The sequence below is a fragment of the Macaca nemestrina genome, chromosome X (assembly GCF_043159975.1).
Source record: "Macaca nemestrina isolate mMacNem1 chromosome X, mMacNem.hap1, whole genome shotgun sequence".
In the NCBI taxonomy this organism is placed as follows: domain Eukaryota; kingdom Metazoa; phylum Chordata; class Mammalia; order Primates; family Cercopithecidae; genus Macaca; species Macaca nemestrina.
Genome location: NC_092145.1, coordinates 49,661,741 through 49,684,522, shown reverse-complemented (window position 1 = coordinate 49,684,522; position 22,782 = coordinate 49,661,741). Strand labels below are relative to the sequence as shown.

Here is a 22,782-nt window from a genome sequence, read left to right as displayed (position 1 = left end):
AAACTGCCACTTTTAAAACCATCAGATCTCATGAAAACTCCCTCATTATCATGAGAATAGCATGGGGAAAACTGCCCCCATGATCCAATCACCTCCCACCTGGTCCCTCCCTTTCAACATGTGGTGATGCCTTCCCAACAGCCCCCGAAAGTCTTAACTCATTCCAGCATTAACTCAAAAGTTCAAGTCCAAAGTCTCATCTGAGACAAGTCAACTCTGTTCCACCTATGAGCCTGTAAAATCAAAAGCAAGTTAGTTACTTCCAAGATACAGTGGGGGTAGAGGCATTGGGTAAATGTTTCCATTCCAAATGAGAGAAGTTGGCCAAAACAAAGAAGCCACAGGCCCCAGGCAAGTCTGAAACCTGGCCAGGCCATCATTAAATCTTAAAGCTCCAAAATCTCCTTTGACTCCATGTCTCATATCCAGAGCATGCTATTACAAGGGGTGGGCTCCCATGGCCTTGGGCAGCTCTGCCCCTGTGGATCTGCAAGGTACAGCCCCTGTGGCTGTTTGCATGGGCTGGTGTTGAGTGCTTGCGGCTTTTCAGGTTCATGATGCAAGATGCCAGTGGATCTACATTTCTGGGGTCTGGAGGATGGTGGTCCTCTTCTCACAGATCCACTAGGTAGTGGCCCAGTGGGGACTCTCCTTCCAGGCTCTGACCCCACAGTTCCCTTCCACATTGCCCTAGCAGAGGTTCTCCATGAGGGTTCCACTCCTGCAGCAGACTTCTACCTGGACATCCAGGCATTTCCATACATCCTGTGAAATCTAGGTGGAGGGTCCCAAAGCTCAATTCTTGTATTCTGTGCACTTGCAGGCCCAACACCACGTGGAAGCCACCAAGGCTTGGGGCTTGCACACTGTGACGCATTTTAAAACCATCAGATCTCATGAGACATCCTTCACTGTCATGAGAACAGCATGGGGGAAACTACCCTCATGATCCAATCATCCCCCACCAGGTGCATCCCTGGATACATGGCAATTACAATTTGTGATGAGATTTGGGTGGAGACACAGTGAAACCATATCAGAGCCCATGGAGGATACCCCAGGCCTCTTACCTCAAACCATTCTGCCCTGCTAGAGTCCCTGAGCTTGTGATGGGAGAGGCTGTCTCAAAGATCTTCAAAATACTTTGGGGGTCTTTTGTCCCTTGTCTTGACGGATAGCACCTGGCTTGTTTCTATGCATATTAATTCCTTTAACAAATGGTTGATTGGCCACACCTTTAGTATTCTCTTCTAAAGATGCCTTTTCACTCTTTATCTTGCCAGCTTGCAAATTTTCAAAATTTTTCTATTCTGCTTCCCTTTTAAGTATTAATTCCATCTTTAAGCCATCTCTTTGCTCTCACATGTCCCTATATGCAATGAAAAGTAGCCATACAGTAGCCTGAATACCTTGCTGCTTTGATATTTCTTGTACCAGATGCCCTAGTGTATCACTTTAAAGCTCTGTATTCCATAAGCCCTGGACAGAGACACAATTTAATCACCTTCTTTGCCACTTTATAACAAGGATGGCCTTTACTCCAGTTTTCAGTACCTTGTTTCTCATTTCTTTCTGATACCTCATCACAGTTGCCTTTACTGTCCATGTTCCTACCAGCATTCTGGTCATAACCCCTTAAGTAATCTCTAAGAAGATCAAACTTTCCCTACAGCTCTTCTCTTCTCCTGAGCCCTTGCCAGAATTCTCTTTATGGTCTGTCCACATCAGTACAGGATTTTTTTAGCCTTTTCCTCCAAATTCCTTTAGCCTCTGCTCATTACCCAGTTCCAAAGCCACTCCCACATCTTCAGATATTTGTTAGCAACAATCCCACTCTCAGTACCAATTTTTCTATCTTAGTCCATTTTCTGCTGCTGTAACAGAAGACCACAGATGGTGAAATTTGTAAGGAAAAGAGATTTATTTGGCTCTCAGTTCTAGATGCTGAGAAGTCCAAGAGCATCAGCACCTGTTGGCATTAGGTGAGGGTCATCCCATGGCAGAAGGCACACATATGAGACAGAGAGAGGAAATCCAGCTCAACTCATCCTTTTCTCAGAAGCCCACTCTCACAAAAACTAATCCAGTTCTACAATAACATTACTCCATTCATAAGGGCAAAGCCCTCATGACCTAATTATCTTCCAAAGGTCTTAATTCTCAACGCTGTTACATTGTCAATTGGATTTCAATATGAGTTTTGGAGGGGACATTCAAACCGTAACAATTAAATATGCCTCATATACAAGTTATGACTTTACCCCTTAACTCTCATTCAAAAAGAAGTATACTGGATTGCATATGTGTAAGAGTGACATTAATATAATGATGACTTCAACTCTCCTGTAAATTTTTAAATAATTAATTCATAAACTGCATTATTAGCAACAGTCTTCTTAAAATATGTCTTACAACTGAAAGTAACATGCTCCAGTGTTCCATGTGTTCTGACACTGGCCTGCTAGACTGGAGCATGTGATTCAGGGCATTCTCACAAATACAGATAAAAGATTTGTGCCCTAATTGTGAATTATCTTAAGGAAGAAATAAACTTCTTGAAAGGTGAAGCTACAAAGTTAAATACATAAAGCACAGCAGGAAGGTGATTGGTTTTCACATTGGCATCACAACTATCCATTCTTCTTTTTATCTTATTTTGAAAGGCCAAATCAAAATGTGGGCCCAGGGAAGAAAGGATACATTAACAGTAACATTAATATAAACTCTATGTTTAACTTCTTGGTAAGACTGGTGAAATTAAAATTAACCTGATTACGTAAGACAAAGATACACAATTTATAGATTTTTGTGGTAGAATTTCAGGCACCTAGTCAATAAGGTAGAATGAATTGATATGGTAAAGATCACCTCTTGTTCTAACTACAGAGAAATGCTGGTCAACATAAGGCAAAGAATTTACATGCTTAGCCCAACTGGAAAGCAAGTAAGGGAAATTCTCAGCCTTTAGTGATAAATAGGGAGATCAAAGTAAGAGAAAGAAGTATAAATTGAAATTGAAGATCTCCTGGAGATATCAAAACCAAATGTGGACATTCAGGGTATAAGTGCTTGAGTTCAGGATCTATGTGAAGTATGGAGTTAGAACACATCCCAGCAAAAATCTAGAAAACTGAACGATTTATAAACCCTGAAATCTATGAAATGGGGCCTAGAAAACTCTGCTTATTGATTCAGGAAAGTGTACAGAAAATTCACATTCAGTCCAGGGCCATATCTATGAATCCAATGAAACATTTAAGAGAAACTGGAACTCTAAACCTGTACCGAGCATGGGTGTGGACTCTAAATTCACATAACTCATAAATGGCACAAACCCCCAAGCAAAGAAATTGACAGAAAAACTGGTTCCAAACCAGTGAAACTTGTAGGGCCTTGGTAGAGGCAACCTTGGAACTTCTCTAAGGGAATTCCTCTATAACCCTCAGCATCTGGGACTACCACAGAAAACAATCCCTGCTGTAAATAAAAATACAGAATGAAATTATAAACTTCATAAGAAAATTAACCACCTTGATGGTGCTTCCCTTGACACAATGGAAAAAAACTGCATACCAAGAAGCAGAGATAATAGGACAATTTGAAGGAGACTTTAAAAGAGGTTGAAAATTGTTTAAAGAGAAAAACAGAATGGAAAAAATTGTTTGTCAAGAAAAGGGCAGTGATGTCTATCTGTGGCCTTTACAAAAATATGCAGCCCATTAAAGGGTGGGGAGCAGAGTTAGATGAAAGTATTGAAGATGAAACTGTTGCCTTTGAGAAATTTTTAGAAAATCCTGGTAGAAGAGGAGATTAAGATAAGTGATTTTATCTTTTCACCCTCACCTACAATTCTTTCACATCAGATAATTTGGTCTGTTTCTTTTAAAGTGTTTCTAACAGCAATGGTATGGATTTGAAATGCAAATATAATCTGTTATCCAATTCATCAAAAGAAGTCGCTCATATAACTGAAGAATGAGTGAAATTCTGATATTCGTCTATTGGTTTATTTCCACTTTTGTCATTAATGTTCATGAACATATTGACTAATACGCATATTGGAACTACACTTGTTTTTCATTTGCAAACATAGGTTCCACAAAAATCAGTGAAAGCACTCTGTGAGAATCAATTGAGTACATGGAATTTACCATAACATATTGTGTTTTGTTATTATTTATGTATTTTATAAACGCTGTGACATCCTTCATATCCACAAAATTTGTAAACTTATGTATTTACATGCATATTATTTCCAGAAAGCCAGTTTTAAATATTTACCAATATACCACTGATGTATATCTTCATTATTTATAAATAGTAGGACTTATAAGATGTGGCTCCTACTCCTCTCCAATTGCCACTTCCTTCTTAAATCCCCCCATCTACCCGCCAGACACAGACACACAGAGGCACACAAACTCTACTACCATCACAACGTCATCACATTTTGATTTACCTCGCAGTTTTGTTTGGAAAAGTTTTGGCTCTAAAATCCAATAAAACTCAATGATACATAGATGTTTGAACTCTTTCCCCAGAGACTCTCCTGAACACATTGATAATTTGAGTTTATTCATTTCAAGATGTGTCCAGCAAATACAGGGCTGTAAAATTTAAGACTGTTGAGATTTCTAGATTTTTAAGATCTCTGAGCAGCCTTCTCACAATGCAGATGTTCACAGAGCTCTCTGATAAGAGAAATTGGGGAATTATAGCGCAACGAGAGCCAATCCACTGCATGTACGCCACTTTGCAAGAAGCTTCACTTACTTTATTACATAGCACTGAGGCAGCACCTCACAAAGTTCTCTTTATTTTGATAGTCTTCAACCTACTTTAGATGCAAACATAAGTTGGCTGTCTCTACTAACAGGTCACATAGTAACATAGGAATTACTCTGAAAATGCCTGGAGGCAAAACCGTACAGCAGCAAATAGATAAAATGTTAGATAAGAGTTTGTGCCTAAGCCAGATTTTAGAAATCCCTTGAAACATTATGTTTCAGGTTATTTGCCCAATAAATGCAGAGATCCCTTTCATGCCTTTTAGAAGAGGAGGTGCCCATCCCCTGGCACACATTGAGTCCCTGTATCTGGCATAAGAGCTGATCACTTTGGGACTCTCCTCAGAGTATTACATATGATGTTTGGATGGTTTTCCTGTTTTCAACCATTGACAAGAGGCTTCAGGATATTTATTCAGCATTTGTAGAAACTAGACTGCTGAAATATCTGTCTCTTGTGTTTATTTGACAAGAATCTGTTTAATGGGAGAGTAAAAACATTCCTTCCAGGAGAAATTGCAGCAATTGTCAGTACCTATGTGTAGTGCCAAGAAAAGAGCAGTCATTTTTTGATAGACCACCTCAAGGAGGCCCCATTTTACACAGTGCCTTCATTCTGACTTCTTGTTCTATCCAGGCTCCCAGCCACTTGGATGCTTCCCACTCACACTGAAGTGAATCTTCCCATTCAGTCACCAAACTCAAATACCACTCTTTTCTGGCAACCCCAGACAGACATACCCAGAAATAATGCATTACCAGCTATCTAGATATTAATATTTCTTAATCCAGTCAATTTGATGTCTAAAAGTAACCATTATAGTATATATTACCTAATTTTTCTTAAAACACGTAAAAATCAGAATAAACAAATTTCCATGTAATTTTAATAACAGTGGAGAGTATATTATGATATGTCTTCTCACCAACCAAAAATTAACTTATACTTTTGATTAATGTTAGCTTCAGGGGTAAGTTCAAGTTAGCAGTGCTTAATATTCTCAAAAATAAAGAAAAAAGATAGTCTTTTCATTTGTTTTTTTCATATTATAAGAAGGAGGCAGTAAAAATAAACAGTTTTAAAACCTGAGTAACAAACAGCTTTGGGAACACAGGGAGACCCTGTGTGGTCCCAACTACTTGGGAGGCTGAGGTGGGAGGATCACTTGAGCCAGGGAGGTCAAGGCTGCAGTGAGCTGTGGTTGCGCCACTGCACTCCAGCCTGGGTGACACAGCCAGACCCCGTCTCAAAAACAAACAAACAAACAAACAGAAAACTGAGTAACTTTATTTTCTCACTTTTGATTATACTTTGAATTTAAGACTTTTCTAGAAACCCTCATAACTATTTAAAATTTTTCTCAGGTACAATGATAAGATGACTAGAAAAATAGTTGAAAATTGGGTCACCTCTGAGTTTTCCTTTGGATGTTAAATGGTCGCTTCCTGTCTCCCACTGATAATCAGGAGTCATTTGCTCATTTATTTTTCTCTCATTCTCAGGTAAGCCTCTGAACATTCCCTGCAAAGCATTCTTCGGATTCAGTGGAGAGTCTGGGCCAATGATCTACTGGATGAAAGGAGAAAAGTTTATTGAAGAACTGGCAGGTCACATTAGAGAAGGTGAAATAAGGTAGAGAGCTTGAATTGCTTATCTTTTTTTGCTGTCTTGGCAGTTATGTAATGAAACATCCTACAAGGGATTCTGCTCAGGATTTTAATTGCAACTCCAAATCATTCCATTGTCTAAAAGCTGATGTTATGGAGAAACCAAGGATGACTGCCTTAAGAAATGCCAATGTGCAAAATTCTAACATAAGTAGATTTTTCTCCCATTTAAAGATTTTGTCACCAGGGTATAATGCCCCTCCAAAAGCTACCTAAGCAAATTTCTTTGAGTTTCTAAAGCTAAAACCACTGGTACTCCAACAGTCACAGCAAAGGTCCAGTCTTTGAAGGTGACTCCTCAGACCACTGTGCAAATTGTTCATTTTCCACCTGGGAACAGATAACTTCATATGTCATAAGTGTAAAGATGCAGTGGCAATGGTAAGCTGGTGCTCAGCCAAAATAACTGTTGACTCTTGTTGAATAGTGTTTATTTTTTCCCAACATCTAATACTTATCCTGAAAATACTGATCCTTCAATTTAGTACATGTTTAGACCTCTTTTCACTCTCCTGTTACGCAAATACCTCCCTTGTTTTGTAGATATCAATCTATTGGTTTTCTAATTCTATTTAGTACTTTCTCATTTGTACAAGAAAGATATAAAAATATAGGTAACCTTTCCTGACACACTTAGTTTATGAGGTTTCTCTTTGGTTTCAGAGATGATGATGTGTAGTGTATTTTCCTGATTCTGATAGGAATTGAGATTCTTCCCTCTTCACTCCCATTAAGAATCATGCAGTGGGCCGGGCGCGGTGGCTCAAGCCTGTAATCCCAGCACTTTGGGAGGCCGAGACGGGCGGATCACGAGGTCAGGAGATCGAGACCATCCTGTCTAACCCGGTGAAACTCCGTCTCTACTAAAAAATACAAAAAACTAGCCGGGCGAGGTGGTGGGCACCTGTAGTCCCAGCTACTCGGGAGGCTGAGGCAGGAGAATGGCGTGAACCCGGGAGGCGGAGCTTGCAGTGAGCTGAGATCCGGCCACTGCACTCCAGCCTGGGCGACAGAGCGCGAGACTCCCGTCTCAAAAAAAAAAAAAAAAAAAAAAAAAAAAAAAAAAAAAATCATGCAGTGGAAATTAATCTAAAATTTTACTACAATTAATGTTAAAATTTATTCCTTCAGTTTTCTTATTGAATATGCAGCAGCACAAATGAGACGAGTACGCTTTGTATTATTTACTATGTTTAAATATTATTTATAATTACTCTCATGACAATTTCTCTCTATGTGTCCGCCCAATAACTCTTCTCTAGGGGTTCATAACTTTGAAGGCCTGTGAACCCCTTAAGAGTCTATGCAAAATATTGACTATAGGAGCATATTTCTAGGCAAAATACACATGAAAAGGTGTTTGACATGTTTAGTAATCAAGGAAATGTAAACCAAAACCACATGATACCACTTTATACTCACTAGGATGCACTAGGATGGCTATAATTTAAAATGTCAGATTATAGGCTGAGCACAGTGACTCAGGCCTATAATCCCAGCACTTTGGGAGGCCAAAGTGGGTGGATTTCTTGAGCTCAAGAGTTCGAGACTAGCCTGAGCAATATGACAAAACCCTGTCTCTCCCCCGTTCCCCACCAAGAAAAAAAATATATATATATATATATGTGCAAATCTTAGCCAGGCATATGCCTGTAGTCCCAGCTACTTGCTACCTGGGAGGCTGAGGTAGGCGGATCACTTGAGCCCAGGATGTTGAGGTTGCAGTGAGTCATGATTGCTCTACTACACTGTAGCCTGGGTGACAGAGCTAGACCTTGTCTCAGAAAAAAAAGTCAGATTATAACAAATGTTGGTAAAGATATGAAGAAATGGGAAACCTCATACACTGCTGGTAGGAATAGCCCTCCTAGGGATATAAACAAAGTAAATCAAAACATGTGTCTATAAAAAACTTGTCCATGAATGTTCATAGCAGTATTGCTCATAATAGACAAAAATGAAAACAACCTAAATGTCTATCAACTAAGGAATGAATAAATAAAATGTGATACATTCATACAGTTGAATATTATTTAACCATAAAAAACGAAATACTGGCATATACTGCAACATGAATGAACCTTGAAAATGTTCTCAGTGTAAGAAGTCAGAAACAAACAAACAAAATAAACACATACTATATGATTCAATGTATATAAAATATCCACAATAAGCAACTTTATAGAAACAGAAAGTAGATTACTGGGTGCTTAGGGTCAGTGGGGAGGAATGGAATATAGATGTGATAGCTAAAGTCTATGGTTGTGTTTTTGTATGTGTGATAGAATACAACATAACATAAAATTCATCATTTTAAAATTCACAATTTAATGGCATTCAGTACATTCAGAATTCATACAACCACCACCACTTTCTAGTTCCAGAACATTTTCATCACTCTAAAAGGAAACGTTATACCCATTAAGCAGTCTCGGGCTTCTTTGTAAGATAATGCCTGTAATCCTAGCACTTTGGGAGGCCGAGACGGGCGGATCACGAGGTCAGGAGATCGAGACCATCCTGGCTAACACGGTGAAACCCCGTCTCTACTAAAAAATACAAAAAACTAGCCGGGCGAGGTGGCGGGCGCCTGTAGTCCCAGCTACTCGGGAGGCTGAGGCAGGAGAATAGCGTAAACCCGGGAGGTGGAGCTTGCAGTGAGCCGAGATCCAGCCACTGCACTCCAGCCTGGGCAACAGAGCGAGACTCTGTCTCAAAAAAAAAACAAAAAAAAAAAGATAATGAAAATATTATAAAATTGACCATAATGATAGTTTCACGTCTGTGAATATTCTAGAAAACGAGGAATTGTTTACTTTTAATGGGTAGATTACATGGCATATAAATTTTATCTCAATAAAGCTGTTTTTCTTTATTTTTATTTTTATTTTATTTATTTATTTATTTTTTTTGAGACGGAGTCTCGCTCTGTCGCCCAGGCTGGAGTGCTGTGGCCCGATCTCAGCTCACTGCAAGCTCCGCCTCCCGGGTTCCCGCCATTCTCCTGCCTCAGCCTCCCGAGTAGCTGGGACTACAGGCGCCCGCCACCTCGCCCGGCTAGTTTTTTGTATTTTTTAGTAGAGACGGGGTTTCACCGTGTTAGCCAGGATGGTCTCGATCTCCTGACCTCGTGATCCGCCCGTCTCGGCCTCCCAAAGTGCTGGGATTACAGGCTTGAGCCACCGCGCCCGGCCTAAAGCTGTTTTTCTTAAAAAAAAAAAAAAAAAGAAAAAAGAAAAAACCCTTGAAATTAATTGCCTGATACAGAACAGATTTTCAGAAATAAATAATGGGTATATTACAAATGATTCTAAAGTATTAATTGCCATTTATACTTTGAAGTTTCTAATTAGTAACACTTTATTAGGGAATTTTAACTTAATATTTATTTGAAATCAATACAACTGAATTCATTTTAAATTGTTATAGAAGATACATGTTTAGGATTACTGTCTATGTATCTATGTATAAAAGACCTTAAGGGTCACTTTTCATTCTACAGAACAAGAAACTGGTCCCCAAACGGATGTGTGATAGGTACACTAGTACATAGTAGCAGAAGTTCCATCACCAAAAAGCTCAGACATGTTTTGTGATCAAGAGTACTAATTATACGAGCCTAAGATAATAATCTCCCTTTTTGTATGTGTGGCTGCATATAACTTTTAAAATAAACAGCTTTATCAGAGTATAATTGACATATAATAAATCACACAGTTTAAAGTGTGCAATTTCTAAGGGCAGACTGATATGTATACACCTGTGAAACCATCACCACAATGAAGATAACATATTAATCACCCCCATGTTTCCCGGTGTCCCTTTGAAATCCCTCCCTCCTGCCCATCTCCAACAACAGGGATCTTCCTATCACTATAAATCAGTCTGCCTTGTCTAGAATTTTATATAAGCAGAATCATACAATAGGCGCTTGTTTTTTTCCTGGATTATTTCATGTAGCAAAATTATTTTGAGATTTATCCCAGCTTGTTATATGTGTCAATAGTTCATACCATTTTTATTGCCAAATAGTATTCCATTATATGATTATACAGAAATTGTTCTTCTCTTCACCTGTTGATGGACATTCAGGTTGTTTCCAATTAGAACTATTATGAAAAAATCTGCTAAGAACGTTCATATACATATCTTTGTATGCACATATATTTTCTTTTCTCTTGCCTGAATAGCTAGACATGGCTTGCTTGAATTGTATAGTAGACATATAATTAATTTTTAATTTATTCTTTAAATAAAATTTAAATCATTTTTAAACAAACTTTATTTTTTAGAATAATTTTTGATTTATAGGAAAATCATGAGGATAGTATATAGAGTTCCTATATACCCGATACCCCGTTTCCCCAATTATCGACATTGGGGACTGCTCCATGTCTAGGTATCCAGGCAGGAGAAAAGGAAATATATGTGTATACAAAGACATGTATACGAATGGTCATAGCAGCTTTCTTCATAATAGTCCAAACTGGAAACAATCCAATGTCCATCAACAGGTGAATCGATGAGCAAATTGTTGTATAGTCATATAATGGAATATACTTGGCAATAAAAAAGGAATGGGCCAGGAGCGGTGGCTCATGCCTGTAATCCCAGCACTTTGGGAGGCCGAAGTGGGTGGGTCATGAGGTCAGGAGTTTGAGACCAGCCTGGCCAAGATGGTGAAACCTGGTCTCTACTAAAAATACAAAAATTATCTGGGCGTGGTGGCAGGCGCCAGTAATCCCACCTACTCAAGAGGCTGAGGCAGAGAATTGCTAGAACCCAGAGGTGGAGGTTGCAGTGCATTGAGATCTCGCCACTGCACTCCATCCTGGGTGACAGAGCAAGACTCCGTTTCAAAAACAAAAGGAATGAACTGCTGACACATATGACATATATATGTGTATATATATATACACACACACATATATACACATATATATACACACACACACATATATATATATATAAAGTGTACTAATTCAAAATGAATCAGGCTAGGTGCGGTGGCTCACGACTGTAATCCCAGCACCTTGGGAGGCCGAGGTGGGTGGATCACCTGAGGTCAGGAGTTCGAGACCAGCCTGGCCAACATGGTGAAACCCCGTCTCTGCTAAAAATACAAAAATTAGCTGGGCATGGTGGCGGTGGTGGTAGGCACCTGTAATCCCAGCTACTTGGGAGGCTAAGACAGGATAATTGCTTGAACCCAGGAGGCAGGGGTTACAGTGAGCTGAGATCATGCCATTGCACTATAGCCCAGGTGATAAGAGTGAAACTCCATCTCAAAAAAAAAAAAATCAAAATTAATACATTGTTATTAACTAAAGACATTTCTTTACACATCTTTCTTTAGTTTTTGTCTACTGTCCTTTTTGTTCTGCAGGATTATTTAACTTTTTAAGAATCCACCTAACTGTATTCCAAACTGGTTATACCATTTTACAAAAGAAAAGGGAGACACTGCTGCTGTCTCCGGCAGCAAATGATTAGAGTTGGTGGGAGACAAAACATATACATGAATTGGATAAATCCTGAACAAGCCACCATATTAGCGGCCAAATGAGTCAACCAGCTAGGAAATGCTATATAGGAAGACAGCCTTTCAGAACTTGCACAATGACATTGTTTAACTGATTTTGTTACATCCTCGTTCTCCACCAACTCCCCCAGGAAAATAACTATATTAGCAGTGACGGAAAGTTACAGGACATTTATTTTGAAAATTTTACAAGACCCCACTAGCTAACTAAAGTCACCTTCACAGAAGTGCCAACAAAAAGGCAGAAATTCCCAGCCAACATAAATATAGAGTCACTCATTTTGTAATATAGTCACTAGTAGCCTAATGATGGGGATGATGTTGTATGTAATACATTATTAGGTGATTTCATTATTGTGCAAACATCAAGTGTACATATACAAACCTAGATTATAGTCTACTACACACCTAATCTATATGGTATAGCCTATTGCTCCTAGGCTACAAACCTGTACAGCATATTATTGTACTGAATACTGTAGGCAACTGTAACACAGTAGTAAGTATTTGTGTATCTAAACATATCTAAACAAAGAAAAGGTACAGTAAAAATACAGTGTTATAATCTTACGGGGCTACCTTTGTATGTGCAAGACATCATTGACTAAAATGTCATCATTCCACTTTCACATGTCTTGTGTGAACTGTGATCTATTTGGAAGTTTGTGTGGTTTCTAGAATTCTTTCAGTCTATAGCCATTTATGCTAATACAGGAACTAATTAATTATGTCTTCTAGCCTCCAAAGTCCTTGAAACAAAGCATACAAGATTTTATACAGCACAGCAAATTGGAACAAATCCAGCATTTTAATAGAAAAAAAATTGCTAATCATACTATTAAGGTGAAGCAAGAGAAGATTCACATTTTTTCATAACCCATATACTTTCTCTATAAGGAAGAGTTCTGATGGCAGAATACTGAGAATTTTTAATTAGGGGATTCCTCTCAAAGGCATTTCTGGAAACAAAATTTATTTCTGGATGCATGGCCCTTGTTCAGTGCTGTCTCTGTCTGTACAGGACACTGCTAAAAAATACCTTATACTAGGTAATTTATAAACAACAGAAATGTATTAGTCAAAGTTCTGGAGGCTGGGAAGTCAAGATCAAGATGCCTGCAGATCCAGTGTCTGGAAAGGGCCTGTGATGGCTGGGGTAGCCCTGAAAATCTCTAGAATTCCTTCTTCTATTTTCTTGATGAATAGCCTCTGGCTTCCTTATATCTATACTAATCTTATCAAATGTTTTCTTGGCCACACTCTTCGTGTTCTCTATTTAACACACTTTTTCATTCTTTGCAACATGGCTGGGCTGAGAATGTCCCAAATCTTTAAATTTTGCTTCCCTTTTGATTATAAATTTCATCTTTAATTCATTTTCTTCTCTCATTTTACTGTAGGCAATCAAGAGAAGCCATGCCACACACTCAATACTTTGCTTAGCGATTTCTTTCACTAAATATCCTATCACACCACTCACAAGTTCTACCTTCCACAAAGCACTAGGACCTGAAGAAAATTCATACAAGTTCTTTGCCACTTTATAACAAGGATGGCTTTCACTTCAGTTTTTAATAACTTGTTTCTCCTGTAAGTCTGAGCCCATATAAAAATGACCTTTACTGTCCATATTTCTATCAATATTCTGATCATGACCACTTAAGTAATCACAAAGGAGACTGAAACTTTCTCTACAGTTCTCTTCTTCTATTGAACCCTCACCAGAATTGCTCCTTACAGTTAGTTCATGTTGATATAGGCTTTTCCTAGCTGGCTCCTCCAAATTATTCCAGCCTCTGTTCATTACGAAGTTCCAAAGCTGTTCCACATTTTTTTTTTAACCAGAGCACCCCACTGTCAGCACCAATTTTTGTCTTAATCCATTTGGGATTCCATAACAATATACCTTAAATGGGTAATTTATAAACAACAAAAATTTGTTGCCCACAGTTCTGGAGGCTGGGAAGTCCAAGATCAATATGCCGGCAGATTAAGTGTCTGGTGAGGGCCTGTTCCTCGTGAATGGAGCCTTCTGTGTGTGCTCACATGGCAACAAGGGCAAGGGAACTAATTCATGCTTCTTTTATAAGGGCACTAATCCCATTCATGAGGAGGGGAGCCTTCATGATTTAATCACTTCTCAAAGGCCCCAACTCTTAATACTATCACAATGGATATTAGGTGACAGCATATGATTTTTGGGAGATCACAAACATTTAGACCATAGCAAGGGCAATGCTTTGGGCCCATTTAAAAATTGAATCATAGCTCTTATGTTGTGCACACATTTCAAAATTGCATTGTCTAATATAACGAAGCGGTGATGATGTAAATAAATAGCTCTCAGGCAGTTGACTTGTGGAGAAGCTTCCCCAGAGGCACTGGATCTGGCAGGAGGACTAGCCCCTCTACCTAGGTTCTCAATTTCCTGTGTAGCAGCCGGATCCTAGAAATATGTGTTACAACTTTTCATTTCTTAGTTTGCCACAGAGGAATAGAGGACTTAAAATGATACCTAGTAAAAAAAACCTTAGATATTTACTGAGGGCTTGATGAGATAATGTCACTAGGACTTCAGTAAGTATAACGTCTGTACTCAGCATTTCCCCTGCAGCTTGAATAGCATTTTGGATCAAATCCTGTCTAAGATTTTGGAGTTCTCATTTGTTTGCTCTCTGGGTCAGTTTCACCACTGTGGTCCCTAGCCTCTCCTGATTTTCAGCCCATTGCCAAAGCACTTAGACCCCACTTTGGGCATACAGATTCCCCTTTATCTCCCTTTAAGAAGAGATTGGCACAGTTCTCCTATGCCTCTGATGTTGCTAAGAGACTAAGCCACAAGGAAATCTGAACCCAAATGTGGTAACCATTCACAACTGCTAGTCTATCCCACACAACTGCATCACAACCCTTTCACTAACTCCAGAAGATACAATTTATAGAGATGGTAAAATAATTTTATGTGTGCAATAACATAAGATATAATTGTACAAGTTTGGTTATTTATTTCTACGATTTTAAAATCATTCCAACAATCTGCTCTCTGCCAAGCTCTACCAAGTTTATTCAGAGAAGTCAAATAATTATTTTGAGGAAACCTAGTAGGAATCATAAGGGGAAGACTTCTTACTTTCTGTCCTTCTGTTAAAGCTTAATGGGAACTGCTGCAAAGGAGGATCAGAGAACACCTGCAAAGTGTCCTTTGGGGATAATGATTCTAGGAAGGCCACCTCAGTCCTGTACCACTACAGAATTTCCTTCTTATCAATCTTACAAGAAGCTTGAGAATTTTGTTTTAAAGAATTTGCTAGTGAGGCATGTATTCTACATATCTAATTTAAAAAGTCAGAAAAATTGAACCAGTCCTATTAAACAAGAAATAATAGTATTTTAGATTGCCTACAGGGTTACGCATTGCATCTGATTGTCAAAAAGGACTACATGAATTTCAAGACAATTGCTTTGTCTCAACAGAGAGTCATTTTCAATTATAAATCTCACTTTACAAATAGCCCTATCAATACCTAATGTTTTCTTCCTCAGGCAATACTATAAAACAGTTTACCAAATCTTTTCTAATTCTTGGCCTGAAAAACATATTCAATTTATCTTAATGTTTTCAGAAAAGCTTATTAAAATGCAAATAATTTTATTTACCTTCTTGAAAGGCTGTGAGATGAATATGGTATTGGCTTGTTTGTTTTAGTTTTGGTTTCTTCACTGCTGCTTTTTACCACTTTCTGGTCTTCTATTTCATTCCTTTACCTTAACATCCTCTCCTTGCATGAGTGAAATGCTCTAATAAAGGAGGGAATATGATATAGACATGAAAACTTTTATTCTTTTTTTTATTTTTTAATTTTTTTTAGTTTTTATTATTATTATACTTTAAGTTCTAGGGTACATGTGCATAACGTGCAGGTTTGTTACATATGTATACTTGTGCCATGTTGCTGTGCTGCACCCATCAACTCGTCAGCACCCAACTACTCGTCGTTTACATCAGGTATAACTCCCAATGCAATCCCTCCCCCCTCCCGCCTCCCCATAATAGGCCCCGGTGCGTGATGTCCCCCTTCCCGAGTCCAAGTGATCTCATTGTTCAGTTCCCACCTATGAGTGAGAACATGCGGTGTTTGGTTTTCTGTTCTTGTGATAGTTTGCTAAGAATGATGGTTTCCAGCTGCATCCATGTCCCTACAAAGGACACAAACTCATCCTTTTTTATGGCCGCATAGTATTCCATGGTGTATATGTGCCACATTTTCTTAATCTAATCTGTCACTGATGGACATTTGGGTTGATTCCAAGTCTTTGCTATTGTGAATAGTGCCGCAATGAACATACGTGTGCATGTGTCTTTATAGCAGCATAATTTATAATCCTTTGGGTATATACCCAGTAATGGGATGGCTGGGTCATATGGTACTTCTAGTTTTAGATCCTTGAGGAATTGCCATACTGTTTTCCATAATGGTTGAACTAGTTTACAATCCCACCAACAGTGTAAAAGTGTTCCTATTTCTCCACATCCTCTCCAGCACCTGTTGTTTCCTGACTTTTTAATGATTGCCATTCTAACTGGTGTGAGATGGTATCTCATTGTGGTTTTGATTTGCATTTCTCTGATGGCCAGTGATGATGAGCATTTTTTCATGTGTCTGTTGGCTGTAAGAATGTCTTCTTTTGAGAAATGTCTGTTCATATCCTTTGCCCACTTTTTGATGGGGTTGTTTGTTTTTTTCTTGTAAATTTGTTTGAGTTCTTTGTAGGTTCTGGATATTAACCCTTTGTCAGATGAGTAGATTGCAAAAATTTTCTCCCATTCTGTAGGTTGCCTGTTCACTCTGATGGTAGTTTGTTTTGCTGTGCAGAAGCTTTTTAGTTTAATGAGATCCCATTTGTCAATTTTGGCTTTTGCTGCCGTTGCTTTTGGTGTTTTAGACATGAAGTCTTTGCCCATGCCTATGTCCTGAATGGTACTACCTAGGTTTTCCTCTAGGGTTTTTATGGTATTAGGTCTAACATTTAAGTCTCTAATCCATCTTGAATTAATTTTCGTATAAGGAGTAAGGAAAGGATCCAGTTTCAGCTTTCTACTTATGGCTAGCCAATTTTCCCAGCACCATTTATTAAATAGGGAATCCTTTCCCCATTTCTTGTTTCTCTCAGGTTTGTCAAAGATCAGATGGCTGTAGATGTCTGGTATTATTTCTGAGGACTCTGTTCTGTTCCATTGGTCTATATCTCTGTTTTGGTACCAGTACCATGCTGTTTTGGTTACTGTAGCCTTGTAGTATAGTTTGAAGTCAGGTAGCGTGATGCCTCCAGCTTTGTTCATTTGACTTAGGATTGTCTTGGAGATGCGGGCTCTTTTTTGGTTCCATATGAACTTTAAAGCAGTTCTTTCCAATTCTGTGAAGAAACTCATTGGTAGCTTGATGGGGATGGCATTGAATCTATAAATAACCTAGGGCAGTATGGCCATTTTCATGATATTGATTCTTCCTATCCATGAGCATGGTATGTTCTTCCACTTGTTTCTGTCCTCTTTAATTTCACTGAGCAGTGGTTTGTAGTTCTCCTTGAAGAGGTCCATTACATCCCTTGTAAGTTGGATTCCTAGGTATTTTATTCTCTTTGAAGCAATTGTGAATGGAAGTTCATTCATGATTTGGCTCTCTGTTTGTCTATTACTGGTGGATAAGAATGCTTGTGATTTTTGCACATTAATTTTGTATCCTGAGACTTTGCTGAAGTTGCTTATCAGCTTAAGGAGATTTTGGGCTGAGACAATGGGGTTTTCTAAATATACAATCATGTCATCTGCAAACAGGGACAATTTGACTTCTTCTTTTCCTAACTGAATACCCTTGATTTCTTTCTCTTGCCTGATTGCCCTAGCCAGAACTTCCAACACTATGTTGAATAGGAGTGGTGAGAGAGGGCATCCCTGTCTTGTGCCAGTTTTCAAAGGGAATTTTTCCAGTTTTTGCCCATTCAGTATGATATTGGCTGTGGGTTTGTCATAAATAGCTCTGATGATTTTGAGGTACGTTCCATCAATACCGAATTTATTGAGCGTTTGTAGCATGAAGGGCTGTTGAATTTTGTCAAAAGCCTTTTCTGCATCTATTGAGATAATCATGTGGTTCTTGTCTTTGGTTCTGTTTATATGCTGGATTATGTTTATTGATTTGCGAATGTTGAACCAGCCTTGCATCCCAGGGATGAAGCCCACTTGATCATGGTGGATAAGCTTTTTGATGTGCTGCTGAATCCGGTTTGCCAGTATTTTATTGAGGATTTTTGCATCGATGTTCATCAGGGATATTGGTCTAAAATCCTCTTTTTTTGTTGTGTCTCTGCCAGGCTTTGGTATCAGGATGATGTTGGCCTCATAAAATGAGTTAGGGAGGATTCCCTCTTTTTCTATTGATTGGAATAGTTTCAGAAGGAATGGTACCACCTCCTCCTTATACCTCTGGTAGAATTCAGCTGTGAATCCATCTGTTCCTGGACTTTTTTTGGTTGGTAGGGTATTAATTTTGCCTCAATTTCAGAGCCTGCTATTGGTCTATTCAGGGATTCAACTTCTTCCTGGTTTAGTCTTGGAAGAGTGTAAGTGTCCAGGAAATTATCCATTTCTTCTAGATTTTCTAGTTTATTTGCATAGAGGTGTTTATAGTATTCTCTGATGATAGTTTGTATTTCTGTGGGGTCGATGGTCATATCCCCTTTATCATTTTTTATTGCGTCAATTTGATTCTTCTCTCTTTTCTTCTTTATTAGTCTTGCTAGTGGTCTGTCAATTTTGTTGATCTTTTCAAAAAACCAACTCCTGGATTCATTGATTTTTTGGAGGGTTTTTTGTGTCTCTATCTCCTTCAGTTCTGCTCTGATCTTAGTTATTTCTTGCCTTCTGCTAGCTTTCGAATGTGTTTGCTCTTGCTTCTCTAGGTCTTTTAATTGCGATGTTAGAGTGTCAATTTTAGATCTTTCATGCTTTCTCTTGTGGGCATTTAGTGCTATAAATTTCCCCCTACACACTGCTTTAAATGTGTCCCAGAGATTCTGGTATGTTGTATCTTTGTTCTCATTGGTTTCAAAGAACATCTTTATTTCTGCCTTCATTTCGTTATGTACCCAGTAGTCATTCAGGAGCAGGTTGTTCAGTTTCCATGTAGTTGAGCGGTTTTGATTGAGTTTCTTAGTCCTGAGTTCTAGTTTGATTGCACTGTGGTCTGAGAGACAGTTTGTTATAATTTCTGTTCTTGTACATTTGCTGAGGAGTGCTTTACTTCCAATTACGTGGTCAATTTTGGAATAAGTGTGATGTGGTGCTGAGAAGAATGTATATTCTGTTGATTTGGGGTGGAGAGTTCTATAGATGTCTATTAGGTCTGCTTGCTGCAGAGATGAGTTCAATTCCTGGATATCCTTGTTAACTTTCTGTCTCGTTGATCTGTCTAATGTTGACAGTGGAGTGTTGAAGTCTCCCATTATTATTGTATGGGAGTCTAAGTCTCTTTGTAAGTCTCTAAGGACTTGCTTTATGAATCTGGGTGCTCCTGTATTGGGTGCATATATATTTAGGATAGTTAGTTCTTCCTGTTGAATTGATCCCTTTACCATTATGTAATGGCCTACTTTGTCTCTTTTGATCTTTGATGGTTTAAAGTCTATTCTATCAGAGACTAGTATTGCAACCCCTGCTTTCTTTTGTTCTCCATTTGCTTGGTAATGTTCTCCATTTGCTTGCTATTTCTCTGCGTGTGAGATGGGTCTCCTGAATACAGCAGACTGATGGGTCTTGACACTTTATCCAGTTTGCCAGTCTATGTCTTTTAATTGGAGCATTTAGTCCATTTACATTTAAGGTTAATATTGTTATGTGTGCACTTGATCCTGCCATTATGATATTAACTGGTTATTTTGCTCATTAGTTGATGCAGTTTCTTCCTAGCCTCGATGGTCTTTACATTTTGGCATGTTTTTGCAATGGCTGGTACCGGTTGTTCCTTTCCATGTTGAGTGCTTCCTTCAGGGTCTCTTGTAAGGCAGGCCTAGTGGTGACAAAATCTCTAAGCATTTGCTTATCTGTAAAGGATTTTATTTCTCCTTCACTTATGAAACTTAGTTTGGCTGGATATGAAATTCTGGGTTTAAAATTCTTTTCTTTAAGAATGTTGAATATTGGCCCCCACTCTCTTCTGGCTTGTAGAGTTTCTGCCGAGAGATCTGCTGTTAGTCTGATGGGCTTCCCTTTGTGGGTAACCCGACCTTTCTCTCTGGCTGCCCTTAAGATTTTTTCCTTCATTTCACCTTTGGTGAATCTGGCAATTATGTGTCTTGGAGTTGCTCTTCTCGAGGAGTATCTTTGTGGCGTTCTCTGTATTTCCTGGATTTGAATGTTGGCCTGCCCTACTAGGTTGGGGAAGTTCTCCTGGATGATATCCTGAAGAGTGTTTTCCAACTTGGTTCCATTTTCTCCCTCACTTTCAGGCACCCCAATCAGACGTAGATTTGGTCTTTTCACATAATCCCATACTTCTTGCAGACTTTGTTCATTTCTTTTTCTTCTTTTTTCTTTTGGTTTCTCTTCTCGCTTCATTTCATTCATTTGATCCTCAATCGCTGATACTCTTTCTTCCTGTTGATCGAGTCGGTTACTGAAGCTTTTGCATTTCTCACGTATTTCTCGTGTCATGGTTTTCATCTCTTTCATTTCGTTTATGACCTTCTCTGCATTAATTACTCTAGCCATCAATTCTTCCACTTTTTTTTCAAGATTTTTAGTTTCTTTGCGCTGGGTACGTAATTCCTCCTTTAGCTCTGAGAAGTTTGATGGACTGAAGCCTTCTTCTCTCATCTCGTCGAAGTCATTCTCCGTCAAGCTTTGATCCGTTGCTGATGATGAGCTGCACGCCTTTGCCGGGAGAGATGCACTCTTATTTTTTGAATTTCCAGCTTTTCTGTCCTGCTTTTTCCCCATCTTTGTGGTTTTATCTGCCTCTGGTCTTTGATGATGGTGACGTACTGATGGGGTTTTGGTGTAGGTGTCCTTCCTGTTTGATAGTTTTCCTTCTGACAGTCAGGACCCTCAGCTGTAGGTCTGTTGGAGATTGCTTGAGGTCCACTCCAGACCCTGTTTGCCTGGGTGTCAGCAGCAGAGGCTGCAGAAGATAGAATATTGCGGAACAGCGAGTGTACCTGTCTAATTCTTGCTTTGGAGGCTTCCTCTCAGGTGTGTACTCTACCCTGTGAGGTGCGGGGTGTCAGACTGCCCCTAGTGGGGGATGTCTCCCAGTTAGGCTACTCAGGGGTCAGGGACCCACTTGAGCAGGCAGTCTGTCCCTTCTCAGATCTCAACCTCCGTGCTGGGAGATCCACTGCTCTCTTCAAAGCCGTCAGACAGAGTCGTTTGCGTCTGCAGAGGTTTCTGCTGCTTTTGTTGTTATCTGTGCCCTTACCCCAGAGGTGGAGTCTACAGAGACAGGCAGGTTTCCTTGAGCTGCTGTGAGCTCCACCCAGTTCGAGCTTCCCAGCGGGTTTGTTTACCTACTTAAGCCTCAGCAATGGCGGGCGCCCCTCCCCCAGCCTGGCTGCTGCCTTGCGGAGAGATCGCAGACTGCTGTGCTATCAATGAGGGAGGCTCTGTGGGCGTGGGACCCTCCCGGCCAGGTGTGGGATATTATCTCCAGGTGTGCCTGTTTGCCTAAAGCGCAGTATTGGGGTGGGAGTTACCCAATTTTCCAGGTGTTGTGTGTCTCAGTTCCCCTGGCTAGGAAAAGGGATTCCCTTTCCCCTTGCGCTTCCCAGGTGAGGCAATGCCTCGCCCTGCTTCAGCTCTCGCTGGTCGGGCTGCAGCAGCTGACCAGCACCGATTGTCCAGCACTCCCTAGTGAGATGAACCCAGTACCTCAGTTGAAAATGCAGAAATCACCTGTCTTCTGTGTCGCTCGCGCTGGGAGTTGGAGACTGGAGCTGTTCCTATTCGGCCATCTTGCTCCGCCCCCCGAATCTATTAATGAACTTTTATTCTTAAAATAAGATGAGTCTATCTTAAACACCCAATCTAACCAATAAGGACCCACAAGACACAAAAGCTATGATTCAACTTTTAAAAAGCTTTTTAAAAAGCAATATGAAGCTGTGAATATGTTGTTTGTCCCTAAAATACAGAGGAAATAATTGGAGTCTCAGGCAGCCCTAGTAAAAATGATGAGGTATATTTTGGCAACTTCTCACACAATTTTTAATGTCTTGAAGGACCCCACATGTCCTTGGTGTTCCCAAAGTAGAGGTTCAAAAAGTATTTTCGTTTCTTCCACTCTCAGCTTAACCCACTGGAAGAAGAAATACAGACCAATCACCTTGCTTTAATTTAAATAGATTTCAAATCTCATCACACCTGTATATGAATGTATACGTTATAAACAGCATAGTTTTACCTAGGGCCGTCCTTAATTTCTAGTTAACTAAAGGTACGTTTTTGAAGGAGTGGTGAATACTATTCATGATTCCAGGGTTGGTCTTAGCCTTGATCTATGCATAAAATACTACAAGTCTACCTAAAACATGTTTGTTGTTTCTCTTCATTTATTGAGCAGACTTTAGATGCTCAGTCCCAACTATGTTATGTTGGGTTGTAAGCTACTCTAGACAAAAACCTATAATTAGTAAATAATAATAATAATCCCACTTCATCCTTTTATAGTACACTGCATATTGCAAAAGCATTTCACATCTTAAAACATATTGGATAACCATAATAACCATCTG

At 39.3% G+C, this 22,782-nt stretch overlaps 1 protein-coding gene across 2 annotated transcripts in view; it reads left to right on the top strand.

Moving 5' to 3' along the window:
* Positions 1-22,782, top strand: part of LOC105499700 (interleukin 1 receptor accessory protein like 2) — a 1,280,649-nt gene that overhangs the window by 1,213,358 nt on the left and 44,509 nt on the right. For both annotated transcript variants that reach the window (XM_011772467.3, XM_011772468.3), the window contains one exon: positions 6,291-6,420. In XM_011772467.3, coding sequence (XP_011770769.1) covers positions 6,291-6,420 — 130 coding nt within the window. The remainder of the gene's footprint in view (positions 1-6,290; positions 6,421-22,782) is intronic.